The sequence below is a fragment of the Staurois parvus genome, unplaced genomic scaffold (assembly GCF_062004578.1).
Source record: "Staurois parvus isolate SC_StPar_1 unplaced genomic scaffold, SC_StPar_1.0 ptg000006l, whole genome shotgun sequence".
Classification (NCBI taxonomy): Eukaryota; Metazoa; Chordata; class Amphibia; order Anura; family Ranidae; genus Staurois; species Staurois parvus.
The window spans coordinates 10,875,842-10,901,604 of NW_028317802.1; the positions used below are offsets into that span (position 1 = coordinate 10,875,842).

The 25,763-nt window shown below is 35.3% G+C and overlaps 1 protein-coding gene across 4 annotated transcripts in view; it reads right to left on the reverse strand.

The window, feature by feature from the left end:
* The window catches only part of LOC149474329 (protocadherin gamma-A3-like), a 440,639-nt gene that overhangs the window by 405,641 nt on the left and 9,235 nt on the right, over nt 1–25,763 (reverse strand). The window contains exon 1 of one of the 4 annotated variants that reach the window (XM_089659329.1): nt 21,600–23,768. The exons of 1 other annotated variant lie outside the window; for it this stretch is intronic. In XM_089659329.1, the coding sequence (XP_089515455.1) occupies nt 21,600–23,732 (2,133 nt within the window). In that variant the 5' untranslated portion in view covers nt 23,733–23,768. Of the gene's footprint in view, nt 1–8,329; nt 10,868–14,232; nt 16,762–21,599; nt 23,769–25,763 lie in introns of those variants that run through there. 2 more of the 4 variants (XM_089657991.1, XM_089658450.1) reach the window with 2 other exon arrangements.

Sequence of the window (25,763 nt, forward strand, 5' to 3'; positions counted from 1 at the left end):
GAGAATGAAAACTCCTCCAACAAGCTTTAACCAGTGCTCAGCTGGACACTGATAGAAGTCACAAGACTGCTATATACTGCTGATGAGAATAGGTATTTAGCAGTTAATATTTACTAAAATAATGGCATTTCCATGTTCTGTGTACTGTGGGAGACCAGATATAGTGAATGCAGGGTCCTGGGTTTAGTAACACTTTAACTATTTATGAAGTACATATGTAGTGCAACAATACTTTACCAGAAGGAACTGTTTGGAAACCAAAGAGTTTCCTTACACATGGAAGAAAGCTTCCAAAATATGAGTTCAGGATTTGAAGCAGGTAACAACAAGGTTCTCAGATCAATCTTTGCATTAACTTCCCAAAAATATTAGTGAATTCTAACAAATTTATAGCATATGTAAAGAGCAATGGGTTGAAGTCAGTCTACTGCTACTAGCTGATTTAACCAGTTCTTGGCAATAGCTTCATTCATAACAAATTTAAATCAAATCCTAAGGTTCTGTCATCCACAGCTTAAGACGTGGATGTACAGAAGACAAACTTAAAACCACCAGGGTATGTAATATAAATTCAAGGGCCAGTAAGTACATTTCTCAAGAGAACTGAACAAGGTAGTTTGAATCATTTGTTCATTTAGACAACATAACCTAATTTTTTTATCTGGGATTTCAAGATACTTGGTATAAGGGGCTTTTTTAAACTATTACCTATACTGTATGATGATAAATTGCTGGCAATTCTGTTTATTGGCTACCTGCCCATTTGAGTCTAGGCAAAATATTTTGCTAGGCCTTTATTACAATAGCCTTAATAAATGTAATCCACTCTTACATTGTTACTGGAGGTATTTAACTTAATAGGAAATAGGTACAATATGTAGTAAAAGGTGTAAAGTGAGTTTAAAACATTTGATGTTAAGTATGAAGAAACAAATGGTACTTGTTGTGGTAGTGGTAGAGAAGCATATAGCATAACAAAATCTAATGATCAAACTAGTGATACTGTCATCAACAATCAATGTTTTAAGTCAAAAGTTCTGTAATAATATTAATAATAATAATAATAACTGCCTCATGTGCTCTAAACTAACTGGTTCACTTTAAATTTAATTTCCAAGCCCTGAATCATTCACCGCCAATTACATTTTTCACAGGTATGTTTTGATGTGGTGGAACATAAGTAAAGTAATTGTCTACTGAATCCAAGTCACACAGAATATATATGGATAGGGGACTGATAGTATTCCATTACTATACATTGGATCCATGGTAGAATACAAAGCTTTACCGAAAGAAGTTGTTGGGGATTTTGAAGCACTGACATTTGATATAATAAACACCATATTAGTTAGAATAAGGAAATTGGTGCTAACACAACCACTAAGTATAGTTGAAGTTTTGGCCCAGGATTTAAATTGTGTGGCAGTAGATTTTAGGAACCACCTTTTGCAAATTGTCTCCAGTACCAAGATTTAGTGTGGCAGTAGCTGAGAGAAAGGGGTCTTCATTGTCCTTCACCAGAGCTTTATTATTTAGTATATACTTTCCTTGAAAGATCTGTGATGTCCTGATTTCTGCAGCATGTCATTTATTTGCAAAGTAAAATGGTTCTAAGACTTGCATGAAGTGATAAGACAGCCAAGCATTCTGTCCAGAGTCTTCATCCACTGAAATCACTTTTGTTATTAAAGATTCAGGTTCAGAAGAAAAAGGGACCATCTCAAACAGCTAAACCAGTTTCTGGTAATGGGTATAGAATTTTCGGTGCATTGTAATTTTGATCAACCATACGGATAAGCAATGTGGTATTGCTGCTCAGAGATGGTGACCCATTATTGCTAGCAGTAACTTGCAATATAAACTCTTTGTTTTGTTCATAAGCAAATTACGTTTGGGCATATACTGTGGAACTATAGAACTCCAGTATGTATATTAATGAACAAATATGTAAATACTTGGAGATGTTCTGTATTTGCATTAAAAATTGAATACATTACTTTAGCATTGTCAATGGTATCAGGATCTCAAGCTTTTACGCTGTATATTGAGGCTCCTAGTAAATTGTTTTCTGACACATTAGCAATATAAGTGGTTTTCAGAAATAATGGTGGATTATTATTTGTATCTGATACCTCCAATATGATGGGCCTCCTGCTGGAAAGGGCAGAACACCCTCTTTCAGTAGCTACAATAAATATGTTGTAGCTACATATTTTTTCTCAGTTTATGGAGTATGTAGTGGCTATTTCATTGAATCTGTTAGATGACAGAATTAATTCAAATGGTAGCTTAATTTTAGGAACAGTAGATTTTAGGAACCACCTTTTGAAAATTGTCTCTAGTAATAAGACTTAATGTGGCAGTAGTTGAGAGAAAGGGGTTTCTATTGTCCTTCACCAGAAATTTATTATTTAGTATATACTTTCCTTGGAAAACCTGCGATATCCAGATTTCTTCCATATGTTCATTAATTGCAAAGTAAAATAGTTTTGATTTGAATTAGAATTTATCAATAATGTAACTGTTAATCTTAGGAACCCCTGTTGAAAATTTTCTGCAATGACAAGACTTAAGGTGGTAGTAATTAAAAGAGCAGGAACTCCATTGTCCTTCATCATCACCACAACTTTATTATTCAGTATACTATTTCCTTGAAAGAACTGTGATGTCCTGATTTCTCCAATATGTTCATTAATTGCAAAGTAAAATGGTTCTAAATCTGCATGAAGTGCAGTACTACTATTGTGTTTCTGCTCCTTGCAAGCTACTAGCACTGTGAACTATATACCCCCTTATCCAAGTAGAGAACAGTTATGTTGTGATAAATGCAGTGAAGTTTTGAGCTCCTCTTATATGGATTAATACTTCTCATAATCAAAGTAAAACATGGTTAAAAACATATGTGATAAATGATCAACTCAGTTAACATGATAAGTATCCAGAGAACAACCATAAATTGAAATCAAAGTCCATCCAACTTGTCCTTTATACGTAAAAAAATCTATAGTTACAGATACGTGTCTCTAAAAAATGCAGTACTTCTTCATACAGATCTCAATACATGCTCCAGCTGTGTGTAGTGGACTACAAAAAACCTCTTTCCAAAAACAGAAATCCCATGCTCTCTTGGTGCTCACACTCAAATTGTGGACTCACCAGACCTTCAGGGGCCTTCTTAAAGTGAAACTTCACTCTCTCAATCAACATTGATCATTTTTAATCCTTATGCTTCTAGCATTAGTAAACATATATACAGTATGTCATATTTACTTGTTTTAAACTTTTTTTTTCCATTTGTTCAGTTATTTTCTAGTTTCTGACCTGGCCAAATGTTATCATACATCCCAGGAGTCTTCGTGGAGGGAAGGGGTTTTGTCAGCTAAGTACACCCTCCTGCCTGCATTCCTGAGCTAAGGGCTTTTGGATTCCTGGAGGTAAATGCTACATGAATCATCTGCCCTTACTCAACATGGCCATGGCCAGAAATGCTAGGGAAGTGATTTCTCAGCAAAATAAAACATGGCAACATGGATGGGTGGGTGCATTTGCTTTGAATATTAAAAACGAATTAAATAGTGTTCTCAGTTTGCGGTGCTCAAACGCAGTGTAGTTTGACTTTAACTTAACAAGTGTTTAGATTTATGCTGTCTGTTCTCAGCTTCTGATATTTGTACCTTTTAGTCCTCCAAATGCATTTTAGCCATAATGAATAACAATAAAAGAGAAAGCCATAGTGCAGTAATTTTTATTGCAACAGTAAAACTAAAAACACTTCAAAGTATACACTCCCATTAAAAATTCAAATGCCAGTATTCAGTTATACCACATAGATCCAAAATGGCCACCACTGACCCAACTTTATATTTGGTTCCTGTGTGTGTTCCACAGACCAGAAGTGATGTAGGCAGAAATGAAGTCACAATGAATGGCCACTGTTTATATTTTTCTGATAATCAAATTACCTCTGAAGCTGGCCATAGATGGATCAGAAGTCAGCCAGTTCAGCAGGGACCAGATGAATTTTGATCCATGTATGGGCAGGCTGGTTGTACTGAAATTGATCCATCTAGTCAGTTTTCTTTCATTTGATCACTGTCAGTGGCTATAGTGGCCGGCAGTTATCATTGTATTCTGATGGCTGTGAAACAATAGCTCCACTGGAGGGATTCCCCATTAACACTGAATGTGTTCATGGGGGAATCAAGCAATTTCCTTTTCTGCAACCCATGGCTGCAAGAAAGAAAGTTGCCTAATGTATGGCCTGCTTGAGCATAGAGATCGCTTATTTCTATATTAATAAAAAAGGGGTACAGGGAGATTGTCTGTGGTTGTAATGAAAACTTCATACATTATGTTAGCATTGTCACAGGCATCAGAAACTAAAGCTTTGACGTTGTATATTGAGGTACCTATGTATTTTTCCAACACAAGCTACAGTACATTTTGGATTGGAGTGGATTTCCTAAACTCTGGTGAATTGTCATTAGTATCTGATATCTCTGATCTAATGGTTCTTCTTCTGGAAAGTGGAGGAGATTCTATGCCAGTATATACAATAGTTATGTTATTGCTAGATATTTTTTCTTTACCAACAAGTTTTGGGAGTGTCATCGGATGAGTTTTGGATCAGTACTTGGATCAATGCTCCAAGAGGTCCAGTAAGGTTCCAGTTTTTGTGGTAACAATCTTATAGATTCTCTCGGATGACAAAATTAACTCAAAAGGTACCCTCTCTGTGATCCAACAGTCAACTTCCCCATTTTCCCCCAAATCTAGATCATGGTCCCTTATTACAGCTATCACTGTTACAGGTTCAGAACCTCTGGAAAAGAAGAAGATAATGATAAAGAGGTAATGATTATCTCAGGAGCATTAGAGTTGTGATCTATCTCTATTAATATTATATCTATTATTAGCATCTTGGCATGAGAAACAAAGCCTCCTACATCTTTGGCATGTACAAATCGTTTAGAATGTTTTATCTTTTCAAACCAAAATCCCTATTTTTTTATTTCTCCATTTGCGGACTTGATGCTAAGCTTACTTGTATGATTCCTTCCCGCCTTTCTTACATTACACATGAGGCATTCCATGTTATTCTGTCTTTTACTTATATTTTGTATATATACTGTACACTGTACATGTTTTTATATCTCTCTTTTAATTTCTGCTGTTGCATTGTGGTTAATAGCTGTTTAACCTCTGGGCTGCAAATTGTACATTGCTCTGTTACACAGTATTAAAATACAATAAAATGTATAAATACAATACCTGTATGATGTATGTTTTAGGATGTTTTACTAAATGAATATGTGATTTGTGCCTTCATCTTGGTCTCTACTGTACTTATTGTAATTATAGTTGTGTTATTAGCATTTTTCATTGACACTGATTTTATACACATTTTGTGCAAATATAGGGACATAGTCATTGGAATCAGCCATACTGTATCTGCTTTAATTAATAGTGCTCCAGACCTAACAGGATTTCCTCCACTCAATGCTGTAAGAAATAATTCATGAATATTTTGTGTCTCTATTTAAAGCTTTAGAACTCTGTTATGACAAAGTATTTTCCAAATCAAGTTCTGGAAAAATATCACCATCCTTTATGCTCATCTTAGACAGTATGTAATTCCACCATCTTTTATGCTCATCTTATGCAGTGTATAATAATACCTATTACAGAGCTTATACTGTATTTCTATATGTAATTAATAGCAATATCTGGATCTTTTGAACTTTGAAACACAGATCTGACTACTAGTAACATGCAATCAGTAATTTGTACAGTAATGGTGAAACCACACTAAATCATTATCATATATATTCTAAATTTCTATATTGATAATGAAAGCAAAGAACATATTTTCAGCCATTGCATTAAAGAAGCAAGTATTAACTGTCCCACACAGTGGGGTTTATTTATTAAAGCTGGTTTTTGCAGAATCTTGTGCACTTCTGCCTGGAAACCTATAAGCTCCCATGTTTTATTGCTAAAGCTTAATTGAACAAGTTGAGGTTAGAAGCTGATTGGCTACCATGCACAGGTGCATGAGATTCTGAGTTACCCAGCTTAATAAATCTCCCCCAGTGTCTCTCTGTCTATTATATCCTTCCCATAGCCATTTCCATTACCTAGATTCACATAATATTAATTCTCTGAAACATGGAACACAATTAGCAGTTTTCTAAATGAGAGTTTGTTCATTTGTAATCCAAGATCTTTTGCAATATTTGTTATAACATAGTCTTTTCTTGTTTCATTTAAAAGGAAGTATAGGGTTTGACCAGGGACTGACACAGCCAAGAATACAAGAAGTATTATTTGCCATTTGATTCCTTTGTTTGTAAAAGTTCTTGCAACTCAGGCTTTTTCAGTATTTAAATCTTCTCCAAAATCCTGGATTTTTTATAATCCAGTAAAGAAATGTTGTACTCTATTTCTCTGTCCAGGCAAATGCCAGATGATATACTGTATTTTGTCTACAATGCAAACCTGTAACACTGTGGAAAAAAATAGCTGCTCTCTAGTTCTGCACAAGTTTGTATGGCATATACCCATTGTAAATTAAAACAAATGTTTCTTTAAACATGAAGAAGAACACTGCAACTATTATTAAACTATAAATATAATGAAAGCATTTCATTTTATATAGTTCAATGTTTTGCATGCTAATTCTCTTTTTATGTTCCACATTATGTGTACTATTTATATTTTTTGTGAAAGTAAGAGAAGATACCTTGTGTTTAATTGTCTAAGTATAATACAAGTAGTTTCAAAAACATTTCAGCTAATTGAAGTCAAACTGGGAATTGAAACACTGAACAAATCATTACTTTTATACAGTTTATGAATACTTTTAATATACTGTTTGTACTGTATTATGTATAAACAAATGCCATACTGAATATGTAATCATGTATTTTATGAACATGCTGAAAACATTTTAGTTACATTGCAGAGTAACAGTGCACATTTGCTAGTTTTATTCTCGGTAGAATTGTCTTTTATGTTAAAAAATAATTAAAAAATGTATATAACTTAGTAAAATACAATGTTAAATACTGTTTACTTACAGTATAAACTATCACTACAATTAAAGCCCCAATTTAAAGTGCAAAGATTAGTAGTAAAGTCTACTAAGAAAATACTTATATAATGGTCAAGAAGTACATTACAGTCTCTTCTATCTACACTAGGCTTGTGTTTACAGCAAAAAAAAGAAAATGGGAAAATGAAGAATTCTGCCAGTTGGCCTGCAGTAACCACAATATATATGTCCGGCCAAAGTTTATTGTGCTTGTTGGAAGAAGGAAAACAAAATTAAGTTGATGGAACTTCCCGATGCCATAGCAAATTCTAAAATAAGTCTTCTAATTTTACAAACATAGTTATGATATTAAAATATTAATTAAGACAATTGTTGTTAGAGATGGAACAAGGTAGAAAATATGTAGCATAGAATGTGAGGTTGTTACAAGGATAGCTTTGAATTTTAGCTTTAGGTTAGCACATAATGAGCACAAGGGTTATCATTTTGGATTTTAGAAACCAGTATTGATTGGAATAGAACTTTAGATTTAGTGAAATGTTTAGAAAGAATACAAGAATACTTTTATGAGCAGATGGCCAGCTAGTAGCCTGCTACTGTAATCAAAGTGGTGTCAGCAGTGAGGATAGAAAAGACAGAATATATGTTTTTAGCAATGAAAATATAACTTTTAGTCATAGGAGTGTTATTGCCAGTAAAAGCATCAGAACTTCAATCGTTGCCATATTTGTAAATGTAAAATCACATTACAGAAAACAAAAAAATAGAAGGCTCTAGTATTATGACTAAGTCTGAGATAAGTTTAATTTCAGAAACAGAAAACAAATAATAGTGAAATCCAAGTTTGCAAATTACATTCAAGTTTTAAAGTGTCATGTGATTGATTAGGGCAAAGAGCAGAACATATTTTTACATTCTGTCAAATACAGCAAACATGTCAAGACATACCTGTATTTGTAACATATCATGGAGGCAATGTGGTTAAATTGCCTGCCTCGGTGAGTGATAAGGTTAAACATTTTTCATACTTAAATGGGCTCCTAAGTATAATAAAAATGAATTCCAGTTACCAAAACTAAAACACAATATCAAATATTAGACTTGATTTAGAAATTGATTAGACTTGTTAGTCATAAAAACCCCAAATCTGATTACCTGAAGTAGAAAGTATGTTTTACATGTCTCTTCACAAAGCAACCTTAATAAAAATATACAGACAATGCTTTATGATAAAAAAAACAGTACACAATACTCATAGTACAGGAAGAGACTTACCTTGGTAACATTATTAGTAGCCAATGGTTCTTTTGGGTTTTCATTTGTGAGACCCGAATCACTGGTATCAATTAAATTTTCCACAGGGACATTTTGATTTGGTGGCACATAAGTAAAGTCACCATCTACTGAATCCCAAGCCACACAAAAGTTATATGGGTAGGGAAGTGATAATGTTCCATCACTATACATTGAAAGCATTCTGGGATCAACAGGAGGATAGAAACTGGTGCTTAAAGATCCCAAGTTTGGTGGGGATTTGTAATCCTTGCATTTTGATATGAGAAGCACAATGATAGTTACAATAAATAACAAAGAAATAAGAGCTAAGCCAATAACTAAGTATAAATGGAGATTCGAACTGGAAGCTTCATCTTTGATTTCATTATTAATTCTAGGAATGACACGCTGAAAATCATCAGCAACAACTAGACTTAAGGTGGCGGTTGACGATAGACACGGGACTCCATTGTCTTTCACTAAGACAACAACCTTGTAATTCAATACATTCTTTTCTTGAAAGACACGGGATGTCCGGATTTCTCCAGTATGTTCACTAATGATAAAGTAAAATGGTTCTGAGACTTGCATGAACTGATATGATAGCCAAGAATTATGTCCAGAGTCATCATCCACTGCTACCACCTTTGTTATTAAAGAACCTTGTTCAGATGTAAATGGGACTATCTCAAATACATCTAAATTATTTTCAGATGAAGGGTACAAAATTTTTGGTGCATTGTCATTTTGGTCTACTATTCGAATGAGCAATGAAGCATTGCTGCTCAGAGATGGGGATCCAGTATCTGTAGCAGTTAACTGTATTAGAAAGTCTTTGTGCTGCTCATAATCAAAAGACCTCTGAGCATAGAGAACTCCAGTTTCCCTATTCATAGACACATAAGCAGACACTTGGTGATCTTGTGTATTTGTGTTAGACATTGCATAGACTATTTTAGCATTGTCCCCAGCATCAAGATCTAAAGCTTTAACCCTGTAAATTGAAGCACCTGGTATATTGTTCTCTGGTATATAAACTACATAAGTGGATTTCATAAACAGTGGTGGATTGTCATTAACATCTGATATTTCCAGTGTGATGGCTCTTCTTCTGGAAAGTGGAGGAGATCCTCTGTCAGTAGCTACAACGGTGATATTATATCTGGATACATTTTCTCTGTCCATGACATTTCGTGTAACTATTTTGTAGAATCTATTAGATGACATAGCTAGTTCAAATGGTATCTGCTCTGTAATCTGACAATTAACTTCCCCATTTGCCCCAGAATCTCGGTCATGCACTCTTATGACAGCAATCACTGTTCCAGGTATAGAATCCTCAGGAATAGGAGAAGATAATGAAGTGACGGATATCTCAGGAGCATTGTCATTCTCATCTATTATTTCTATTAATACTTTAGAGTGTGCAACAAGACCTCCACCATCTTTGGCCTGCACAGACAGTTCATAGGTCTTTATCTTCTCAAAATCAATTTCTTTGTTTGTTGTAATGACTCCATTTGTATTGTCGATGGTAAATATACCTGTATGATGAATACTTTCTGAGGTTTTACTAAATGAATATGTGATCTGTGCATTGGTCCCTTCATCATTGTCTGTTGCCTCCACTGTAATTATAGTTGAGTTAATAGGAACATTTTCATAGATGCTGACTTTATACAATTCTTGAGTAAATATTGGAGCATTATCATTGGAATCTGTAATAATTCCTTTAATTAAGACTGTGCCAGTTCTAGCAGGATTTCCCCCATCCAGAGCATAAAGAACCAATTCATAAATGCTTTGTATCTCTCGATCTAAAGGTTTTTCTAAAACAAGTTCTGGAAATTTACTCCCATCTGGTCTGGTCTTTTCACTTAATGTAAAATGCTGATTATCAGTGAGCTTGTATGCTTGCACTGAATTAATACCAATGTCTGCATCTTCTGCAGTTTGTAAGGCAAATCTTACTCCAGGTAATGTATTTTCAATAATCTCTAGAATTATAACATCTTGAAAAAACATTGGACTGTTATCATTTATATCTTTAATTTCTATACTGACACTAAAGAAATATAATGGATTCTCAACCATTATGTCAAATGTGAGGAAGCAGGCACTTGCAGTCTCACACAGTGTCTCTCTGTCTATCCTCTCTTTTACATAGAGATTTCCATTGTTTACATCTATGTGCAAATATTTTTGAGAAACATCAGATAAAATCTGCAGATTTCTAACTGAGAGCTGTTTATAGTCTATTCCTATATCTTCTGCAATATTTGATATAATAGAATCTTTTCTCATTTCTTCTGCAATGGAATAATGTATCTGACTTGATACTGAATGACACAGCCAGAAAAATAAAAGAGAAAATATTACTTGCCATTTAAATCCTTTGTATGTCTGTGCATGCAGTTTAATCTCAGCCATTCTTCTGTAATCCAGAGAAGAGAAAATCTCCCACAAAAAAATGGTTTTTTTTTTCAAAAGAACAATTATTTTCTATTCTGAGCAGAGAGAATCCAGAAAGTGGTCATGTTGTTTTCTTCCAGATCTGCAGAATGTATAGGAATACCAGAAGATTTCCAGTGCTGTAATAATTTCTTTATGGTCTTATAGCGGCGCTCAGAGGCCAAAGTTAGGAACTGCATTTTTCAGGATATATTTCGCTTCTAAAAATCTGTTCAGCTGAGTCTGCATCAAAATTACTATAGGCATATTCACAAAGTTTTTAACACAGGCAAACTGCTCTCTAATTGAATCACATGATTGTAATTTTCAACTTTTATTGGACTGAAAATAACTATCAGTTTATTGACAAAAAGGTTTAGTTAACCTGGTATTTTAGCTTTGTCAACTGAGCCTATATGTAGAATCTACCTCCTGAAATGCAGTTTGTATTGGATAAAAAAAATTAAAAGCACAAATATAAATATGGCATTGTTTCAGTACAACACTATAAGTAAACCAAATTCAATGTTGGTCAACATTCAGATTATTTTTAATGTTATGCATACATTATTTTACAATTCAATGCCATGGTATGGTTTGAAATTTGGTCTATATTGGGGAAATGTCACCCCCCCCCCCACACACACACACTTCCTGTCCTGGTGGCTGACATTACGTGAAAGTGAGAAGTATGGAGATTGTAACCAATTAGACCACAACAAGTAATAAAAATAAATCAGATGGTCTAACCCTTTCTCACAAAAACAAGTTTTTGTTCTAATATTGTATACACTATACTGAGGTTTTTTTTAAGTTATTTAAAAAGCATAAATTGATGTTTAATACAATATTACACGCAGTCCACATTTCTGAATATGATATAACAGTGAAGGGCTTTGACAGTCCAGTTTCAGAATTTAACCATTTTTCATCTTGTGTATTTGTGTACTCAAATGTGCAAAGTGGATAAAGAGAGTGTCATTGATATATAAAGGAGTTATTGCATGTGGATTCACGGAAACCCTTCATAACTTGATAATATTATCAGCACTGAATACATTTTTTTAAATTAACCGTAAAACATAATTAGTGATTCCACACTTTATTGAAAATCTGTTTTTATTGCTGCATGATCCCAAATAGAGAAATTTCCCAACTTGGTGATAGCTGCAACTCTGACATTAAGCAAAGGAAAATCCTCCAATGAGACTGAGACAGTCATGAAAATCTGAGAAAAGGTTTTAACTCTTCCTGTTTTAAAGTTTTAACCCTGTGTAGAGTGGAACTCTACACAAAACCAGTGTAAATGCAATCACCTAAAAGGCTTTAAAAGGCAACTACATTTTCATGGAAAAATATAGCAAATAAAAAAAAAGATATAGTACATACAATTGGTACACAAGCCATATTGCAAATTAGTGTTATTAAAAACCACCTTTCTATTTTAATCTGCATCACCATAATTTCCTGTAAAATTCAATTTAGTTTGGGGGCCTGGAGGCTTTCTGCACACCACTGGTGTGCAGAATGCTTTCAAAAATATAATTTCCTACTTGTGTGATTGGTTTCCTGATTTTCCCAGATACAAGTCTGATTTTAGTCACCCTCTGCAACAGAAATGTCATTTTTGGTGAGATGATCCCTAAACATTAATTACCTCTAAAGGGATGCAGACACTTCAACTTTTCTTATCAGAACACTGACAGAGCAACAGCTGCTTTTATTGAACACATATCCATTTCAAAATCCCAGTATAAGACATGGTCACCAGCATAGTGGATAAATGATTAGCACTTCCACCTGGCAGTACTATGGTAGTTGGTTCAAATCCCAACTATGGCACCACCTGTCTGGAGTTTGCATGTTCTCTCTGTACCAGCGTGGGTCTCCTCCGGGTGCGCCAGTTTCCTCACACATTCCAAAGACATGCCAGTAGGTTAGTTGCATCCTGCCTAAATTGTCCCTAGTATGTGTATGTATGAATGTGAGTTAGGGACCTTAGATTGAACTTCCCTTGAGGGTTAGGGACTGATGTGAATGTACAATATATATATGTAAAGCGCTGCGTAAATTGACAGTGCTATATAAGTACCTGCAATAAATAAATGGTCAAATAAACAGGTATTTCAGAGCATTAACACATAGGAAGCTATAACAAAGTTTGTTAAAATCCTTGCAATGTACACTGATTACCCACAGGGGATTGTTTTATTTTTTTTCTTAAAACAAGTTGAGTTACTCTTTAAGAAAATAAAGTCATATGCAAAAACATGACCAAATATTAATGGTTATACAAATATAACTTATTAATAATGCAAAAAGTATACAGATGTAATATCATACACATAGCACTTTTAACATAATCTAAAGCAGCTGTTACTTACATAAAAACAGTAATGTTAATAGTAAGCTATAGTCAATTATTCTTAGAACAAATAATGTCCAGCAATTTAAAAACTGACACTAAGAGAGTATTTAAGAGAAGGTGTAACTGCAATACAAAACTGGATATGCAACAGAAAGTATAAATTACTAGGAACATAAACCAAATAGTGATATCAAGCAAAGAACATGATTTCTCTTGTATAAAGAATATTAATAGTAAGTTGAACTTCCCCTGAGGGAACCACTGTAAAACCACAGAGTTTAGCTGCACAAGGAAAACGCCTAGAAAATATGAGCTTGTGGGTGGAGAAGCTGACAGCAAAGGGTTCAGTATAATCTTAGAACTAGCTACCTAGATATATTATATAATAATGACAATACATCCTGTATGTATGGAAGCAGCAGAGAGCTGGGCTTACTCATTTTGTGGCCTAAGGATTAAACTACATGGACAATTTTAAATCAATTTTATTAGATGATTTAACCACTTCTTTGCAATAGTTCCATTCAAATTGAGTTTACATTCTCAGGTGCCTGCTTTCAGTGCTGTGAAAAAACAAGAATGCCAAAGAGAAAAATAAAATTGTCAGGGTCACCATTAAAAATTATAGGGGCACTTCTAAGCTAGAAATGTTAAAGTTCTTAGGGAAGCTGCTACAAGAAACACTTGTTGATTTTGGTTATATGAAGAGCCATTTGTCTTTCTGGTATTTCAAAAATATCACCTACCCTGTATTACCAACATTTCCAACAAGTCTGTTGATTGGCTACCTATCCAGACAGTAGAATTTGCTATTCCTATGTTAAAATAGTCTTTATTTGTACTCCTGCCCTGTTACAGAAGGTACTTGAGCTTGCAGAAAATGATATATTAATTATAAAACATTGGCAAACAAAAAAGTGTAAGGAACAATGTAACAAATGTTATGTGATGTGGTATTTACATAGAAATGTTTGTTGTGGCATACCAAAATCTGATGCATAACATAGTGAAATTGTCAGCAGCAGCCAATTTTTAAAGGCAAAAGTTCAGTATTGAAAAATGATTGATAGAAAAAAAAACTCACCTGTTCAATACTTTTGGTGGGTAATGGTCCTTTTACATTTTCACTGCCAAGTCCTGAATCATCAGTGTCAATTAAATTTTCCACAGGGACATTTTGATTTGGTGGAACATAAGTAAAGTCATTGTCTGCTGAATCCAAAGTCACACAGAAGTTATATGGGTAGGGGAGTGATAATGTGCCATCACTATACATAGACAGCACTCTGGGATCCATGGGAGGATACAAACTTGTACTAAAAGATGTTGTTGGGGATTTTGAAGCTCTGCACTTTGAAATTATAAACACCATAATAGTTACAACAAATAACAAGGAAATCAATGCTAAAGCAACCACTAAGTATAGTTGCAGATTTGAATCAGAATTTCCATCATTAGTGTGACTATTCATTTTAGGAACCACTTGCTGAAAACTGTCTCCAATAACAAGATTTAAGGTGGTAGTAGCTGAGAGAGAGGGGACTCCATTGTCCTTTACCATCACCACAGCTTTATAATTCAGTATATCCTTTCCTTGAAAGACCCGGGATGTCCTGATTTCTCCAGTATGCTCATTAATGGTGAAGTAAAATGGTTCTGAGACTTGTATGAAATGATAAGACAGCCAAGCATTGTGTCCAGAGTCTTCGTCCACTGCAACCACTTTTGTTATTAAAGACCCAGGCTCAGAGGAAAAAGGGACCATCTCGAAAATAGCTAACCCATTTTCTGGTGAAGGGTATAGGATTTTTGGTGCATTGTCATTTTGGTCTACTATTCGGATAAGCAATGTGGTATTGCTGGTCAACGATGGTGACCCATTATCTCTAGCAGTAACTTGTAATATAAATTCTTTGTTGTGTTCATAATCAAATGACCTTTGTGCATAAAGAATTCCACTATCTATATTAATGGACAGATGAGTGGACACTGGGATAGATTCTGTTTTTGTATTAAAAAGTGAATACGTTATTTTAGCATTGTCTCCAGCATCCGGATCTGAAGCTTTTACACTGTATATTGAGGCTCCTGGTAAATTGTTTTCTGATACATAGGTAACATAAGTAGATTTCATAAATAAGGGCGGATTATCATTAGTATCTGATATCTCCAATGTGATGGTTCTCGTGCTGGAAAGTGGAGGAGATCCTCTGTCAGTAGCATCAATAGATATGTTGTAGCTTGATATTGTTTCTCTATCCATAGATTTTGTAGTGACTATCTTATAAAATCTGTTAGTTGACAGAATTAACTCAAAAGGTACCTTCTCTGTAATCTGACAGTCAACTTCCCCGTTTTCCCCAGAATCTTGATCATGGACCCTGATTACAGCAACCACTGTTCCGGGCTCAGAATCTTCAGGAATAGAGGAGGATAATGCGGTAATGATTATCTCAGGAGCATTATCATTGTCGTCTATAATTTCTATTAGTACTTTGGCATGGGCAACAAGGCCTCCTCCATCTTTAGCTTGTACAGACAGTTCATAATCAATCACTTCCTCAAAGTCAAATTGTTTGTTTGTTTTAATTTCTCCATTGGTTGAATTGATGCTAAACATACCTGTATGATGAATGCTTTCTGAGCTTTTACTAAATGAGTATGTGACTTGTGCATTGGTGCCTTCATCTTTGTCTGTTGCTTCCACTATAATTACAGTTGAGTTGACAGGAGTATTTTCATTGACACTGACTTTATACACATTTTGTGTAAATATAGGAACATTGTCATTGGCATCAACAATAAGTATTTTGATTAGGGCTGTGCCAGATCTAAGAGGATTTCCCCCATCTAATGCTGTTAGAATCAATTCATGATTACTTTGTGTCTCTCTGTCTAAAGTTTTCTCTAATAAAAGTTCTGGAAATGTACTCCCATCTTCTCTTTTTGTCTCAATTAGTGTAAAATATTGATTATCACTGAGCTTGTATGTCTGTATAGAATTAATACCAATATCAGGATCTTCTGCACTCTGTAAAGCAAATCTGGCTCCTGGTAATGTAAGCTCAACAATTTCCACAGTAATGGTGTCATGAAAAAACACTGGAGCATTATCATTTATATCCTGAATTTGTATAATAATATTGAAAAAATAGAAGGGATTCTCAACCATTGCATCAAATTTTAAGGAGCAGGTAACTGCTTTCCTACATAATGTCTCTCTGTCTATCCTGTCCCTTACATACAGATTGCCATTACCTAGGTTCACATAAAAATATTTCTCTGAAATATGAGACACAATCTGCAGTTTTCTTGATGAAAGATTGTTAATGTCTAATCCAAGATCATCTGCAATATTTGCTACAACAGAGTCTTTCCTCAATTCTTCTAAAATGGAATAATGAATCTGACCAGAGACTGAATGATACAGCCAGGAGAATAAGAATGGAAATATTACTTGCCATCTGATTCCTTTGTTTATCTGCAAATATTCTTTCAATTCAGGCATTTTCAGCATTAAATCTTCTCCAAAGTCCTTTTGGAAAATATAATCCTGTTAAAAAATGAGGTAGTATAGTCCTCTGTCCAAGTAAATACCAGAAAATGCTTTGTTTTTTGTCTACATGGGATCCAGAAAATGGCTGTGTCTTTTCTTGCAGACATGCAGTGTGCAATAGCATAAAAAACAGTAGCAGCTCTCAAGTTTTGTACAATTCTTGGTTAAACAGCACCGCTCGGAGGCCAAATTGTAAAAATGCAGCATTGAGAATATAATATATTTTAAACAATTTCTTTAGAATTATTGTAATGTATATATACAGTTATATTAAACGTGCAACATAATGAATATTCAATACTCCATGTTATGATCCCACCGTAAAAACAAAAAGTTAAAAAAATGTACAGCAATACTGTGAATGTACAAATTACTTCATACGTGTTGATACAGTTTGATGTTTTTTTTAAAAAGCATTTTCTTTGATCAAAATGCAATTGGTTATTATATGATGTATTTGTATAACTATCTGTTTTAAGCAAGACAAGATATTATTAATATTTTAACTTTAAGTCATTCAATGATAATTACCAACAAATCCTTGCATTACATTCTTTGCTAACATTTGCGAAACCAAAACGTTAAAAATTATCTGAAGAAATGTAGCTAAGGCTCAGTTCACAGTAGTGCCTTTTTGCGGCCCACGGCACGGCAGCCCATTCATTTTTAAAAAACGACGGGAGAAGGTCCCTGCACTTTTCTAGATATCGAAGCCTACATTGAGAACTGTACTAGAGCGAGTTTCCCAGTGCCAGTGCGATTTCAAGTGCGGGCGGTGTACCATTAATAGCACCCGCCCACTGGTCCTGCATTTTGTGTGCAGGTGGTTTCAGCTGTGCAATGAAGAATGGGTCCCGCCAACTGTTAAAAAACAAAAGAATGGGTCCCGCAGCGGATTCTACCAGCACTAGTGTGAAATGAGCCTCAATGGGTTGGAAGTTTAGCTTACAGCATTTCCAGTCATTTTCACTTAACAAACTGACTGTAAGCATTGATTTTAATTTAGTAGGTCATAATGCATGATGTACATGATTTGTGATAATGTTCATTATTTTCAACCATGGAGCTGTTATTTTTAACCCTCATTAGCTGTCATTGCAGAAAATGAAAGCAGTTATAACAAATAACTAACTTTATTTAGTAATTAAACCTTTTGTTAAGTGCACTTTTGTAGAATCCAGCTTACCATCACCCTTAGATGATCCCTTTCAATAATATCTGGTTTTCACTAACTCTGACTATTACTAACAAAAATTAATTTTAATTTCCAAAAAGCAAAATGTGTAAGTATATATAGAGTATACAACTAAATTGGCTAATGCTTTTATTAAAATTAATAGATTATACAGTAGTTGAAAATATTTAGCAAGCTGCATAATTATGTGTTTTTTCAACCAAATTCAATTGTGATCTTGGATGAAAAGCATGCTGAGCCATGGTGCCTAGAAAAATGAATAGTAACAAAAACATTATTGTTTACTTATATACTATGAATGATATCAATTTCTCAAAATGTTGTAAAATGAGTATTAGTAAATTTCACTGAGAAATACTGTACAATATTTACAATATTAAGACAAGGCCTTAACAGGAATTACAATTGCTTTACTTAGGCATATGTTTTATGTTATAAAGATGCATTGGAAATTCATGAGATCTACTACATGGTGATCATCTATCAAAACCTTTGCTTTTTGCCAAAAGTGATTATGTTAATAGAAGGTAAGAACTCACAAAAAGGTGATAGGAATTCCAAAATATAAGATATACAGTTATATAAAATACTGGCTATTATATTAAAAAGGAAAACGTCACGGTAAACACGCCTCAGATTCTACTTCTGATTGTTTCTTCTCATGTAAGCTTTTTTTAAGCCATTTGCACTGATGTAAAACCATAAAAACAATTTAAATATTAGTTTAAATATTAGTTTGCTTGAAATCTCCATTAAAAACTGTAAATAATATTGTAATAATAAATATATGTCAGTTAGAGTTGTCACTGCGGTGGTTTAATATGTCTTATCATAAATACCTGTTCTACAGATAGTTAGGAATGGTTTAAGTTGCCAGAGGGGACATTCTATTAATTACGACTATGGGCTAGAAGGCTCAACAATCCTTTGCTGAGAATCCTCTTTTAGACGGTTTGGTGCCAGAGTTAGTTTATCTAACAATGGGACCCAAACCTGTTGGCTTCACAATATCCACTTTAAAGGATCACTCATTTAGTTATGCAACGAAGGTGACCAGCCTTTCATGAATACTTAATTTCCAAGGAAATGTCATGAACTGGCATACTGTCAGGGCAGGAGCTGGGAAACGGACAGGCAGGCCTAATAACAATGTAACGCACAGGCTGACGACAACCACCACCCACAGACCAAAGTCCCTCAGGGCGCGGAGTCTAAGTCCCAGGCTGCCCTTCACCAGGGCCCCTGATGGTGGGGATGGACTTGACGCAGCCAGGAACCAGGTCGCGGCCCCCGAGGCACCCCAGCTGCGGTAATGGCCGCTGCCAATGGCGTGTAGCTAGTGGTAAAGACAAAAGAGTAGTCGGACAGGCCGGGTCAACAACAACGAGACAAAATGGTACAGGACAGCAGACGAGAATCACAGGTCACGAGCCGGGTTCAGCAACGGAGGGTCAGATCAAAGGAGAACACAAAGAATGGTCAGGTCACAAGCCGAGTCAGATTCCAGGAGAGTCACGAGAGTCAGAACAGAGTAACAGCAACACCAAGACACAAGACACAAGTGCAAAGAGCATGTGCGGAACACAGGCTTATATGTCATCAGCCACACCCCTCTGGGGGATGGACCTCAGAGACCTGAAGGCATAAAAGATTCCCACCATGCTCTTCAGAAATCCAAGATGGATGCCAGCACATGGAGTAACATAACCTCTGGTAAAAAGGTAGGACCTTGACACATACCTAATTTCCAAAAAGGGTTTGCTAAGATTTGCTAAAGTGTATGCTAAATAGAGGGGATTTGGAATTGGCCAATTATGAAAGGGAATAGATTTTCCCACCAATCAGAGCTACTCCATGGAAACTAATGTAGGAGAGGCCTATAACAATACACACTAGATGGAGAAGTCTTTGGAACACCAGTTACCAGAATGGGGCCCTCAGGCAGAGTTGCATGGTAATTATGAAATATACCCCTTGTACTTATATCTACAGGTAAATGTTTGTCTTATGTCTTTTCTGTCTCACTGTTTTGTAATATGGTAGAGTTCACTTAATAATGTTTCTTTTATGTAACTAGATAGATTGCTTTTGTTAGTTTTAGACCTTCATACTATTTACCAATAAATTTCTGTTGTTGAGTTGAAGCTTCCACTTTTGTGTAAGAACTCTTAATTTACCAAATCATATCAGAGAAATAATACATTTAATAATCTACAGATTTGATCAACATACTGCACCTTACTAGTCCTTAGATAGGGCTGCATTATTTTCCTTTTTTCAGACTTTTTTTAGGTGACCTGCCAGGAACACGTTTTCTGTCCTGGGGGTGACAGTGCTCACTCACTGTTTTGTATTTAGGAAGGAACAACATTGTCACTCTTGTTGGTTTGCTTTTGATGTAGTCTACAAACTCCTGCCCCTCGTCTCATCACCATAACATAAAGGGAGGTTTTTTGGTGTTATGTCACAAAAAAGAACTTGGAAGGTTGATACCATTGTATGATATTTCATTTCAGTGCACCAGAAGCTACTGGCATTCTTTATCCACCCTCTTCAACCACACGTTTGGCTGGTCATTCATTTTTTTATATTTAGAAACAATGTTTTTAGCTGCATTTAGTACATGTGGTACTCTGGTGCTTTTACATTTCATAATTGAGTTTGTGGCGTGGTTACAGAGAAGAACTAACAATGGTTTAGTTAGCAATGGGGCTGGGGTCAAATCCTGAACTAGTCTAACTAATAGTCTAACTAATATTTGACAATATGTTTTTCAAACAGGGCAGTGATACCATATATGACTATGCATTCCATCATGTTGACATCCTCTTCGCAGATAGAGGAGGTTGAGATTTTACATTTTTGACACATTACCAGAAGTTGACACTAACCAGCGGGTTGAATAAAAAAAAACAATAGCTGATTCCCCCATCTATGCATTTGAGGTGGATGGGGGATTCCTTCCCACTGTGGCATTGCTTTCTCCACCATCAGAATACAATGATCAGTGTTGCTGGCTATAGCCAGCAGCACTGATCATTTTGGAAAAATCTGACAGACTGGTTTTACACAGATCTGTCTATCAATTACATAGTTACATAGTTAGTCTGGCTGAAAAAAGACAAAAGTCCATCCATTTAAACCATAGAAAAAAAAGCCAGCAACACTGATCATTGTATTCTGATGGTGGAGAAAGCTCCCCGCTGTCAGTGTTATAATCCTATACCCACAGTTGATCCAGAGGAAGGCAAAAAAAAAAGCAAAGCACAATCCAATTTGCTCCTGCTGGGAAAAAAAGTTCCTTCCTGAATAGTTCATACATGGATCAAAATTTAGCTGGTTCCTGCTTCTATTTTAATAAATTTTATCCGATGCTTGTTATGCATGTGGACATTATTCAGTTGACAGAAGAGTAAACTATTTCACATATAAATGGGCTCCATTGGTAAAATGGAAGAAGTGTCACATCAAAAAATATTTCAGTAAAATATATTTTAGACTTCCCAAATTTTTTCAGCCAAAATAGCCCAAAATCTGATCTACTAAGCTAGAAAGGTATGGCATTCAGTGATAATGTAAACATCATGATCACTTTATGGAGAAATACAACATATGTCTCTCAAGCTAACTTACAAATACACAGATAAAGCTTTATGGTATAAATCTGTGTAAATTACATGCTGTGCAGAAAGAGACTTACCTTGTCAAAATGATTTGTAGAAAATGGTTCTTTGCAATTTTCATTCCTGGGTCCTGAATCATCAGTGTCAATTAAATTTTCCACAGGGACATTTAGATTTGGTGGAACATAAGTAAAGTCATGGTCTGCTGAATCCAAAGTCACACAGAAGTTATATGGGTAGGGGAGTGATAATGTGCCATCACTATACATAGACAAAACTCTGGGATCCATGGGAGGATACAAACTTGTATTAAAAGATGTTGTTGGGGATTTTGAAGCTCTGCACTTTGAAATTATAAACACCATAATAGTTACAATAAATAATAAGGAAATCAGTGCTAAAGCAACCACTAAGTATAACTGCAGATTTGAATCAGAATTTCCATCATTAGTGTGACTGTTAATCTTAGGAACCACCTGTTGAAAATTGTCTGCAATAATAAGACTTAAGGTGGTAGAAGCTGAAAGAGCAGGGACTCCATTGTCCTTCACCATCACCACAACTTTATGATTCAGTATATCCTTTACTTGAAAGACCCGGGATGTCCTGATTTCTCCAGTATGTTCATTAATGATAAAGCTAAATGGTTCCGAGACTTGAATAAAATGATAAGACAGCCACGCATTATGTCCAGAGTCTTCATCCACTGCAACCACTTTTGTTATTAAAGACCCAGGTTCAGAGGAAAAAGGGACCATCTCAAATATAGCTAATCCATTTTCTGGTGAAGGGTATAGAATTTTCGGTGCATTGTCATTTTGGTCTACTATTCGGATAAGCAATGTGGCATTGCTGCTTAAGGATGGTGACCCATTATCTCTAGCAATAACTTGTAACAGAATTTGTTTATTTTTTTCATAATCAAAAGATCTCTGAGCATAGAGAATTCCAGTTTCCATATTGATAGACAGATATGTGGCCACTGGGACATTTTGTTTAGTTGGATTTAAAATCGAGTATATTACTTTAGCATTGTCTCCAGCATCAGGATCTGAAGCTTTTACACTGTATATTGAGGCTCCTGGTAAATTGTTTTCTGATACATAGGCAACATAAGTAGATTTCATAAATAAGGGTGGATTATCATTAGTATCTGATATCTCCAATGTGATGGTTCTCTTGCTAGAAAGTGGTGGAGATCCTCTGTCAGTAGCTACAATAGATATGTTGTAGCTAGATATTTTTTCTCTATCCATGGGTTCTGTAGTTACTATTTTATAGAATCTGTTAGAGGAAAGAATTAACATAAAAGGTACATTTTCTGTAATTTGGCAGTCAACTTCCCCATTTTCTCCAGAATCTTGATCATGGACCCTTATTATAGCAATTACTGTTCCAGGTTCGGAATCTTCAGGAACGGAAGTAGACAATGACGTAATGATCATTTCAGGAGCATTATCATTATCATCTTTCACTTCTATTAATACATTGGCATGGGCAACAAGGCCTCCTCCATCTTTGGCTTGTATAGATATTTCATAATTCTTGTTTTTTTCAAAATCAAATTTTTTGTTTGTTTTAATTTCTCCATTTGTTGAATTGATGCTAAACATACCTGTGTGATGAGTGCTTTCTGATGTTTTAGTAAATGAGTATGTGATCTTTGCATTAGTGCCTATATCTCTGTCTGTTGCCTCTACGATAATTATAGTTGCGTTAATAGGAGTATTTTCATTGACACTGACTTCATACAATTCTTGAGTAAAAATGGGGGCATTATCATTTGCATCAGTAATAAGTACTTTAATTAGGGCTGTACCAGATCTAACAGGATTGCCCCCATCCAAAGCTGTTAGAATTAATTCATGGACATGCTGTGTCTCTCGATCTAAAGCTTTCTCTAACACAAGTTCTGGAAATGTTCTTCCATCAGGTTTGCTTTTCTCAGATAAAGAAAAATATTGGCTATCACTGAGCTTGTATTCCTGAACTGAATTAATACCAATATCTGGATCTTCTGCACTTTGTAAAGGAAATCTAGCTCCTGGCATTGTAAGCTCAACACTTTCTACAATAATTGTGTCATGAAAGAACACTGGAGCATTATCATTTATGTCTTGGATTTCTAAATTGATATTGAAAAAATAGTAGGGATTTTCAACCAATACATCAAATATTAGAGAGCAGGTTGCTGCTGCACCACACAACATCTCTCGGTCTATCCTTTCCTTCACACATAGATTTCCACTATCTAGATTCACATAAAAATATGTCTCTGAAACATGGGACACAATCTGCAGTTTTCTAGATGAGAGCCTGTTAATATCTAATCCAAGATCATTTGCAATATTGGTTATAACAGAATCTTTTTTCATTTCTTCTACAACAGAGTAATGAATCTGACCAGAGACTAAATAACACAGCCAGGAATATAGGAAGGAAAATGTTACTTGCCAGCTAATTCCTTTGTATGTCTGTAAATGTTTTTCCAACTCAGACATTTCAGCAACCAAATCTTCCCCAAAGTGGCTTTGGAAAATATAATCCAATAAAGAAAGGGTGTACTAAATTGCTCAATCCAAGAAAATAACAGCAAACAATTTGTATTTTGTTAAGCAGGGATCCAGAAAATGTCTGTGTCCTTTCTTGCAGGGCTGCAGTGTATAAATGTCTATAAAACACTAGAGGTTCTCTAGTTCTGTACATTTCTTGGTTAAATAGCGGCGCTCTGAGGCCAAACTGGTGAATTGCAGCAGTGAAGAAATATTTTCTTTAAAAAAAGATCTTTTTACTATATGTATAGCAATGTATTACACCTAATAAATTTAGATATGCTATAATAAAAATTTAATTTAGTGTATTATTAGCAAACAATTAGGTATGAAACATGTTTATGTAAGTGCACTGTTGAGCAATTTTTTTAATAAGTATTGACATAGCTAACTTTTTTCTTTTTACATTCAGACATAAATGTGTATTATATGATAAGTTGATATTTATGTTTATGTCAAAGTTAGATTATACATTTTCTAATATACCACATAACACTGGCTTTGATTCTTCTCCTAACATTTGATAAGTTAAATGAAGGGTATATTTCCGAAGAATTTAACTAAAAGTAGTAAAGTGTCTTTGAAGTGAAAGTAGTAAAGTTTAGGTTTGATCTGGAACACATCAGCATCCATCCAACTATCCCAGTTTGGAGCTTATGGTACTCATCTTACAGTTGTGGCCAAAATTATTCAACCCCCACTGAAATTGAGTGTTTTGGCCAGTTTGACATTGCTTTTGATCATTCAGTCATCTTGCTTACATTTACATTAAAGAGGCACTTGTAGGTCAGACAAATATAACATAACAGTTATAATGAAATAACCACAAATGTCTTTTCTGTGCTCACAGCATTATCAGTTTTATTCAACCCCCAAGTGACATTCAATCTTAGTACTTAGTACAGCATCCTTTTACAGTTATAACAGCTTTTAAACGTGAAGCATAGCTTGACACAAGTGTCTTGCAGCGATCTACGGGTATCTTCGCCCATTCTTCATGGGCAAAGGCCTCCAGTTCAGTCACATTCTTAGGCTTGCGCACTGCAACTGCTTTCTTTAAGTCCCACCAGAGGTTCTCAATCGGATTTAAGTCTGGTGACTGCGATGGCCACTCCAAAATGTTCCAGCCTTTCCTCTGCAACCATGCTCTAGTGGACTTGGAGGTATGCTTGGGATCATTGTCCTGTTGAAAGGTCCAACGTCTCCCAAGCCTCAGGTGTGTGACGGACTGCATCACGTTTCCATCCAATATCTCCTGGTACTGAAGAGAATTCATGGTACCTTGCACACGCTGAAGCTTCCCTGTACCTGCAGAAGCAAAACAGCCCCAAAGCATGATTGACCCTCCACCATGCTTCACAGTAGGCAAGGTGTTCTTTTCATCATAGGCCTTGTTCTTCCTCCTCCAAACATAGCGTTGATCCATGGGCCCAAACAGTTCTAATTTTGTTTCATCAGTCCACAGAACACTATCCCACAACTTTTGTGGTTTGTCCACATGGCTTTTGGCATACTGCAGTCGACTCTTCTTATTCTTTGGAGACAGCAAGGGGGTACGCCTGGGAGTTCTGGCACGGAGGCCTTCATTACGCAGTGTGCGTCTTATTGTCTGGGCTGAAACTTCTGTACCCACATCTGACAAATCTTTTCTCAGTTCCTCAGCAGTCACACGGGGACTTCTCTCCACTC